At 41.8% G+C, this 9,008-nt stretch overlaps 1 protein-coding gene across 1 annotated transcript; it reads right to left on the bottom strand.

Moving 5' to 3' along the window:
• Window positions 1-14: 14 nt before the first annotated feature.
• On the bottom strand, window positions 15-6,340 carry LOC116399353 (beta-1,3-galactosyltransferase 2-like). The gene is made up of 4 exons (XM_031876459.1): window positions 5,995-6,340; window positions 4,235-4,418; window positions 3,729-3,989; window positions 15-2,399 (listed from the first exon to the last, which is right to left on the bottom strand). Exons 1-4 carry the CDS (start codon window positions 6,018-6,020, stop codon window positions 1,806-1,808), a joined length of 1,065 nt encoding a protein of 354 aa, XP_031732319.1. The 5' UTR covers window positions 6,021-6,340; the 3' UTR covers window positions 15-1,805.
• Window positions 6,341-9,008: the final 2,668 nt, after the last annotated feature.

Here is a 9,008-nt window from a genome sequence, read left to right as displayed (position 1 = left end):
CTTTGATAGGATGAATCAGTATTGTATTCAATTAACTGACCAAAAATGTATTGGAAACAAAGAAGTACATTTGCATGCAACTTAAATAATTACATTGCAAAAGTCATGTTAAATAAACATATCAATTGTCAAATTGGAAATCATACAAACATTTACAGTTTTATTGATTTCTAAAATATGTATCTGCTCATTTTCATGTGTTGCACGTCAGTTGCAGGCTTAACTGATCAATAGCATTTGAAATGTCATAGACAGATAAATCTGTCATTCTGCAGCCTAAAGGTGCTGCTGGCTCCCAGAGGGTTCCCTGAGTTGTGTTACTTTGTACAACAGGAGATAAGAAGAAGCTTTTTGGCAGACCTGCATACATTCGCTGAGCACACAATGATCCGTGACTCAGCTTCATGGAAGACTTATGAAGTACTTCACAAGTTAAAAGCGGAAATACAAATACCACCATACACCAATGGAAACATATCCAGTCTTTCCCATTTTGTCAACTAATGAGAACATCTCGAGGTGAAGATTTGAACACATTTTGAATTATCTCTACTATCCAAAGTAGAATGGGTGTGAGGCCTATTCTTTGAACCAGTTATCAGGCTAACTGAAGGGTGTTTACAGTACATGTGAACTACGCTACCTGATACAAATTCAACTTAATTATACCTGTTTTATTTACCTGGAGATAGTGCGAGATGGAAAGATAAGGGACCACCAAAGTTATTATAATATATTTTAAAATGTAATGTCAATGCAATAATAAGACATTTTACACTGAACACTTTTCACATGTCATTAAAACACATCCTCTGGGGACCATGCATGTGTATAAAATTGTATGGCATTTAATTGAACTGATGTTTCACACAAAACCCTCAAAAACAACTGCATAATGGAGGATCAATATATAGATATATTCATAACGATGATGGTAGACTAAATATTATTAACAACTCAAAGTATAGCAAAATGCAATTCAACAGCGCCACAAACTGGAACATCCGAAGTTGGTCAAACACTACATTCTCAAACACAGTTTGATCAAAATGAACAGTATCACTTCAGAGTGTATTTTCCATCGTTTTCTGTTGAAGCCTACTTACAAAATCATATTTGCGTACACTGGACAACTGTGTCTGTTAGAGAAACGTATTGTATTCGATTACTTCAAAAAATGATTACTTGCACAATTGTTGCTGTGCTGCGTGCTCCCTGTGGAGCATTTTCACAGGGGAATGCTGTAGATTGAATACAGAACCAAGGAGCAACCCTGGTTTTCCTGACAGTACATTTCATAAATGTCAGATTGTTCCAGATTTGTATCAACTTAAACCACTGTTTTGCAGCAGACTTTGTAACTGTCGGTTGTGTGCCTATCAATCGCCTCAGCCAGCAGCGATAGGTCTCATCCTCTTGTAGTTTATGTGGTGAAAGTTAGTCATGCACGTTATTGTCGACAAATCGACATTTACCTTCATGCCCTTAGGGTTACTCTTGAAAAAGAATAGTCAAATTATATTCTACATAGGAGGAGACAACTCCATTGGTTTACATCCTATAATCTTGAAATTATTGACATCTTTACAATCATTTGTGCAATCTGTACAAAAAATAAGTTTTACAAACATATTTTGCTCAGCTTAAAAAAAATACACATCTATCCCACCAGCTCTGTTGTTTTGGTATCAAAAGTCCAGACCATACTTCAAAGATAATGGCAGGAAGATACGATGTAATCAGAGTATTGTTGTGCAGGGCTTTAAAAACAGTCATAGGTTGTTTTTAAGGCACAGTCGGAAGTATTAACAGTCATGTTGAGATTGATATACTCCCCATACTTGTGAGAGCTGGTCGGAGTTCTGTAGTATTGTTGTTATGACTGAGGTCCAGTAACAATTGCTTGGCTCATAAGGCACATTTGCCCGAAATAAATCACCATGAGGAGGATCCGTCAGATCGATTCCCAAATGCCTCATGCACAGTCCCACGTAGACATCTTCGATATAAACAGCTTTAACATGTGCAGACGCCTCCAGTATCCTCTTGGGTAAATCCAGTGAGAACACATAGCCCAGCCCCAGAGCATACGGTGGGTATGTAAATTCGGGGAAGACTGAAACCGGCAGAAACCACTTTGATGTGGGGTCTCGAAGAACAGCAGCACCCCTCGCCACCATTCCCGTCATGTAGAGGTGTCGGGGGGCTTTCAAAAGCATGTCAACCAGGTTGTGGACGTTAAGGAACATGTCAGAGTCAACTTTCATGGCGTAGGAGGTGTTGGGGCAATGAGAGCTGAGCCATTCGAACATGACCATGGTTTTAATGGTGAGGTTATTGTAGCTATCCAAGAAGTCACTCTGGAGAATATCGTGATGTCTCTGGCTTTCCTGTAACACCTAGAGAGGGGGAGATAGCAGACAGAGGTTATAGTAGTTAATCCATTACTCAGTCACTTAAGGGGCTGAAACAAGCTAGCCAGCAGTTGCTTATTTACACGTCCAGCGGACACAAAGCAACAAGAGCATTCATTTGGAGTCATGTTCGTGGTGACCTGGCGAATGTATGTCAAATATTCCCTCTCCTTTCAGTTCTGATCTGCTGGTCTGATCGCCACCAAACTCATCTTTTGTACGTTTTCCTATAAAAGCCAGCAACATGTGTCAATTTATGCTTGTCGTGTGTAGTCTTTTTTATTTTTTAAATAGAAGTTCAAAGAAAACTACTCACTTAGGTTTAGGCAACAAAACTACTTGGTTAGTTTTAGGAAAAGATTGTGAAATAGTTTGGTTGAGGCAACAACATTACTTGGTTAGATTATGGAAATGATTGTTAAACTGCCTAGTTAGGTTTAGGAAAAGATCGTCGTTTGAGTTACAATAACCACAGAAGTCCCGTAACTACATTACGCAAGTTACGCAAAAAATAAATCAACCTTGACTTCTCCCTTCACATGGGGAGTGAACGGCGGTCTCTTAACTGAAGGGTCGCTGGTTGTTAAACCCCCCCCCACCTCGCCTCCTACCCACCCGGCGCGTGCTTTTAGGGTCTTTATTCTTCCTCGCTCACGATTACGTGGTTAACACACAATATAATTGCATGGGATATCTACGAATTACGGCGCATTATTTCTTTGTAGGTGTAATTGCGAATGCCGGACGAGACCAGCCTGACCAGCTAGTCGCTAACATTGTCTGTCGGTTGCTGCTGGGCAGGTTGCTTTAAATGGGTTCCCGTTCGCTGCTACAAACAGGGTTGATGAGGGCGGTGGGACTGAACCTGGATGGCAAACCAAAACTGAAAGACAATAAAAAGCATGGACCATGTGGGCTATTGTGGGAAACCTATAGGGTGATGTATCTCTTTGAGTTTGTAACTTAAAGTGACTGCTGTCACATTCCACATCATCATTTGATCCATTGTTAAGATGTAAATATTCTGCAGCGTTACTGTTTCAGTGCCAAAAGCAATGTAAGAAGCTGTTCACTGTCGTCCTCACATCCCAGCATACACAGAAACCAGTTTAGCTCTCTGTCATGACATGTGTTTGGATGCAGCTTTGCAGTAACCTGGCATCTCCACCTTCTTTTCTTTCTCTGCTCTCATTCCCCTGTGACTTTTGCGTTCTCTGAAGCACTGTAGCTCACTGATGTTGGACTATTCATTTTGCAAATAGTAAGAACAGAAATGCGCTTTGGAATTCAGCAACTTGTAGGAGATCAACTCACCTGCTCTTGGATGGTTGCTGTCCCATCTTCCTCTTTTGACATCCCCAGGAGGAAGTAGCGGCCGATCACTCTGCCCAGCACTGTTGTTTCTTTGCCCCACGTGCTGCGGATCGTGTCGCGGGCCTCTCTGTTGTGGGGTGCGACTGGGATCATAACAACCAAGAATGGTCTTTCTTGCCAACATGTATGTGGTTCGTCCACGATGAAACCGTACTGGCGCGGGTACGCCACAAAGTATATTGAAGGGCCATCTGGTGAGATCTGTGCAAACAGATAAGGCTTGTGTTTTTTGAGTGTTGTGCCTCAACGATTTATCTTTGTTTGTTCTTTATTGTTAACTTAACTACACTAATATTAGTTTTATGTTGAAAGACAAAACATGGAGCTATCAAGATGTTTTCAGGCTAAAGGTAAAGGGAGTGTAAAAAGTATGAAAACATGAAAACGTATTGCTTGACTCATTTTGGCAGCTGCCTTTGTTCCAAGATGACACCAAATACACTTACATCCTGCACTGAAGTAGTTATATTGTGGTAAGATTGGCTTGACGATGACCTTGTCGTCCAAAAGTTCAAAGGAAACGACACTTTGAGGCTTGAAATGTAGAAAGTTAACATGAAAGTTCCAATCATGAGAGACAGCATCAAGAAACACAAGCATCGTCTCGCTCTTGTCCATGGAGTCTTTTCACTGTCAAGACAAAAGTGAAAGTTATATCTTTAATACCTCATAACCTCACATCAGGAGCACTTTACTGTCCATTATGTGATTGGAATCAGGAAGCACTTTGCTAATATTGTGGTCCTCGTTAGTTGTGATTTATTGGTAACTGTTTCGAGCAAATGAAGGAGTCTCCATTAAGATCTGCATCCATCAGAAACTGCCACAACCGCGAGCTGCGCTGGGCTTCCTGCAAGCTCTAAAACATTTGCAGAGAAGCATTGTATGTATGTTAACACATTATGCATATCAAACCTTTATTTAAACAGATAATCTTATTGAGACACAGGGTCTTATTCTCAAGAGAGACCTACTGGACATGCTTTACAAGCTTCTCTATAGACTGTGGACATACTCTAATTAATAATAGCCGTCATGTAACATACTGCACACAGCAATCAATCAACAGACACAAGAAGCTCCAAAACCACATTACTGACAGGCTGAATGTGACCCCCGTTTCACCTTGCATTCAAATGTGTTTTGGGTGATCTGATTGCAATTGGAGAGTGTTTGACCACATGAAAGCACCGGCAGCCATGAGCCAGTGAGAAGGCTAAGCGAGAGAAAGCAGCAAGAAGGCTTGTCCAAAGTAAATACTCAAGACACTGGATGGGGACCAAAGTGTCTGCTTTCAGTTTGGTCCAACGAAGGTACGCAAGCAAAAACCTGGCCATTCGTATCACAACAGAGCCATTTATGTAGCAAAGGTAGATGCAAATAGTGGAGAACTGCTAAAACCGGTCCTGGCTCAACGCAGAAGAAAAGGGGGTGTGACCTTCGATTGTTTAAGCTCCACAGAGAGATCGGATGTCAATGATATCAGTGTGGACACTGGAGACTTGTATTAATACCAGGGGTAAATGTAATCAGCTGAGACTGTATAGGAAACGCTACAAACTTTGACAAGTATGACTCAAATTGCCCCTCTTTGAAACGGAGACGCTCACTTTCTTGTCACATGTTGGTTGAGGTATTCTGAGTTTGTGGTGAGACGTTCTCTTCAGAAAAGCAAAACACAAGAGGCAGGTTTTACAGTCTGTAGTGTACAAACAGCCGAGTAATGTGCGTTCCACTGACATTAAAGGCTACAGTATTAACTCTCACTGTTTCAAAGGCATACAGGATGCATAATCAAATATCCTGGCAAAAGTAAACTGCACCCCACCCTGTTGTGTGTTTGCTTGTGCGATAAAAGCAACATGCTTAAACAAGCAGGCGTGCAGAGGCTTGTTTTTGACATTACGGTATGATGTCTGAGGGTTGACATGACAGAAGCTGCACAATGATTTAAGCAATAACCTCAGGTTTAGGTCACAGTGTAAGTATATATTTGTATATAATTGGAGATTCAACTGAGGAAACATTTTTTTTGTTCAGAAATGTATTCAAATAACTTTTAACTTGGAGGGCATGGAGACTCTACTGCACTCCATCGGACTGATCTCTTTTAACAAGAGCCAGACTATATTTCTAATCAAAGCCTACTCAGCAAGCACAACGAGTCAAGACATTTGAAATAGACTGAATTAAAATGTGGACTCACCATTTGGAAACGGAGCTCTCCAGCATTTTTGACAGAGAAGGATTTCCGAAGGCAGTGACAGCTTCAGCGAGCTACCATACAGACAGCAGCTGCAAATGAGGATGTTGCTGTAGATGTGTCACTATCCAAATGCATTGTGGTTTGTGGTGTGAGTGTAAGCAGATTAGCAGACAGGGCCTTCTTCTTAGCAGACACCGACAGCAACACGATGCGGGACAAATGCATGTGACGACAGAAGCCCGTATTTCTCATTGAAACGCTGGTGTTGGGTATGCTTTGGCTTAGCGTGCAAAGAACCTGATGAGTGTGTTGTGAGTGGAAGCATCAACATGACTCAACATGCATCTTTATAACTGTTAAATGTTATTGCGTCATTACATTTACCAGAAAACATGACAGCTCTCCCTAGTCTATTTTCTCTACTTTTGCATTTAATGTAGCTCAACATTCTGTGTTGAAAGACATTCTAATAACTTAAAAGTTAAAAATGTCGTAAAAATGTAGTCAGTACACCAATGTTTCAGAACACTTTCTGCAAAAAGTTTCACAATGTTCCACAATTAGGAGTACACTTGTTACAGCATGAGGAAAAACTGATGCCCTGATTAAGTTTGGAATTGGTGTGTGCATTGAAAATGCCTTGAGTGAATGTTGAATCACACACTGTGAGTCTTTTTGGAGGGGATTTTCTTATTGCTGTGTTTTTTCCGCTTCTTTTCTGCACTAAAAAGAGATAGAAATGCAATAACGTCCATTATGACATCCAAGTGAAGTTTATCACAACATGACTGATTAGATGAGATGTGGTCATTGGAAGCCGTTCTGAGAATACTCTCAGGGAGCTCCTAACTTAGCCTAAAACACTCTAGCAAGGAGTCTTAGCGTAGGAGTCCTTCAGCAAACTTCTAAGAGCAAGTGTAGTTGGTTGACCCCCCCCAAAAAAAAAGAAATACAAGTGCAGTCAGTGGTAATGGGCATAGAATCATAGAATTTAGACTCAATTCAGACATCACTATAACATCAATGTTGAATCAATTGTGAGCCATAGACCTACTTTAGAAACACCCGATAAAATATTCGAAAAAGTTCTGCTTGCGCAGTAGCCTGTTAACATGATGATAATTGTTATATTAAATTGCTGACCTTAATTTAGTCATTTATGGCAAAAATGGCTCAGCTTTCATCAGTTTCTGCGAATCTTTGATTGGTTTAGCATGTAAATCTGGAAACCAGCGAACACTGCTGCACTTTTCCATTTGCCTAATATCTTCGCGTCGTAATCACGTTCATTCCTGGTATTGTAGCGTTACTGCGTTGCGTGGGAGACGTGGCACCATCTAAAGTGTACAGCTTTTCCCTAACTCCCCCTCATTAAGGGTTTGGAGAATATATCTCCGACCGCTATAGTCTTTGTACCATTTTGAACAAACTCCAAAGCTTCTTAGAAGTCCTGCTCCGTACTCATAAGAGTTTTTCCACCGTAGGAACTCTCTTAAGCAACTCTTTGAAATAGGAAGCTTCATGAATATGGTTCTCTAGTAACTTCATAGTGACTTTCTGGATATAAAGCTGTATGAAGAGAGTTTTGGTTCTATAATAATAGAAACAATACTTCTAAAACCTCTGTGCAAAGTTGATCAGATCTCCAGTGTATGGGGGACTTTCTATGAGGGAAGTGAATATGTTATGTCTCTCATGCAGGCTATTTATTTTTCTTGCCTCTGACATTGTCTCAAAAACTGTAGGCTCATATTGGAGAAGTACATGCATATGGCGGGTGCATGAGAGGGTTTATTGGTCTTTTGAAATACTAGTATGTTGGGATCTGACTATATGGCTTCGACATGTGCTGTGGAACAAAGAGAGTCAGGCCTTCCCTTTTGCAAGCAAAGGTTTCATCCTGATAGTAGTTTGAGCACCAAACCCCCCAACTCTGGAGAAATTCACATTAGGGTGTGAGTTTCCTCCCCCCAAATGCAACACTGCTCTCATTGGACGAGAGCAGGGATGCCGAGGCGGGACCTCCGGTCAGACGACCCTGCTCCCCCAAAAAAACTATGCTTCCCTGAAGGTACCTGAAAGCAGCGCTGCAATCTAATTGGCCGAGAGCCAAGACACCCCAGGACCCCTGTGGTTCATCCACTGTTCTACAAAACTACCTGCAACCCCCACCTCAATGCTTTTTCCCTTCGACCTCCATCGAGCTAGGGAGCACACCAACGTTGTTTCCCTTTTCAACCAAATCCTAGGTCTAACAGTTTATATTCGCTGGCCGAATTCACCAAACTGTCTATTTTATCTTTGTTCGTATCCACGAAGCGAACCCTTTTATTCCTGCAGAAGTGAAGAAGCAAGACTTCTTCAGAGAGAGAGAGAGAGAACTTCCACTCTCCACCAAGCGCCTCGTTTGCTCCGGTCATAAGGACGCGAACGTCCCTGATCCAGACGAAGCGAATCCCTCCCACGGCACGTAGCCGCGCTGCCTGAGCCCACCGAAGCTCAGAAGAACCCCCCTCAATCACCACGATTGCATCGTACCGTAAGGCGAAATAGAGTCTGGGCAGAGTTAGAGAGAGTTTGATTTGTGTTTATTTTTTCTTGTTTGTGTGCTTAAAGTACTGTTCATTTTTCTAACGTGGTGTATGCTTTATGATCACCGACACTGGCGATCCCTGAAATTGCTAGTGTTGTGTAGAAGTTACCGTGTATTCCATGCTACTGTGATTCGTGTCGAGACAGCCGCAGTGAGGTCGAAGTTGCTTCTCATCAGTTCAGGAGGTCAAAACCGCCGGCTGAGACAAAGAGTCGCGGTTCTTGCTCCCCTGGCTGAGAGAGCAATCTTCCGTACTCCCGCGCGGAGCGAAGGATCTTAATCTTTTGTTTTATTTCATTTTGTTTTGTTCCTTTCCCTTCTCTTTTACTGATCCACACACACACACATATAGCTTTGAGCTAATCTAGCTACGTGGTAAACGGCTACTGGCACTAGATGCCGGGTCTCCTGTTGGCTATCC

The sequence above is a fragment of the Anarrhichthys ocellatus genome, unplaced genomic scaffold, assembly GCF_004355925.1.
Source record: "Anarrhichthys ocellatus isolate YVR2014 unplaced genomic scaffold, GSC_Weel_1.0 scaffold109, whole genome shotgun sequence".
NCBI lineage: Eukaryota > Metazoa > Chordata > Actinopteri > Perciformes > Anarhichadidae > Anarrhichthys > Anarrhichthys ocellatus.
This window is presented reverse-complemented; position numbering and strand designations above follow the sequence as displayed.

Bases quoted from the DNA above. Each gene is read 5' to 3' on its own strand.
- LOC116399353 (XM_031876459.1), bottom strand. From the start codon at position 6,020: ATGCTGGAGAGCTCCGTTTCCAAATG. The intron at 4,419-5,994 runs GTGAGTCCACAT...TTGTCTTGACAG, and splicing joins GAGAGCTCCGTTTCCAAATG to TGAAAAGACTCCATGGACAA. The intron at 3,990-4,234 runs GTAAGTGTATTT...CTGTTTGCACAG, and splicing joins TAACTACTTCAGTGCAGGAT to ATCTCACCAGATGGCCCTTC.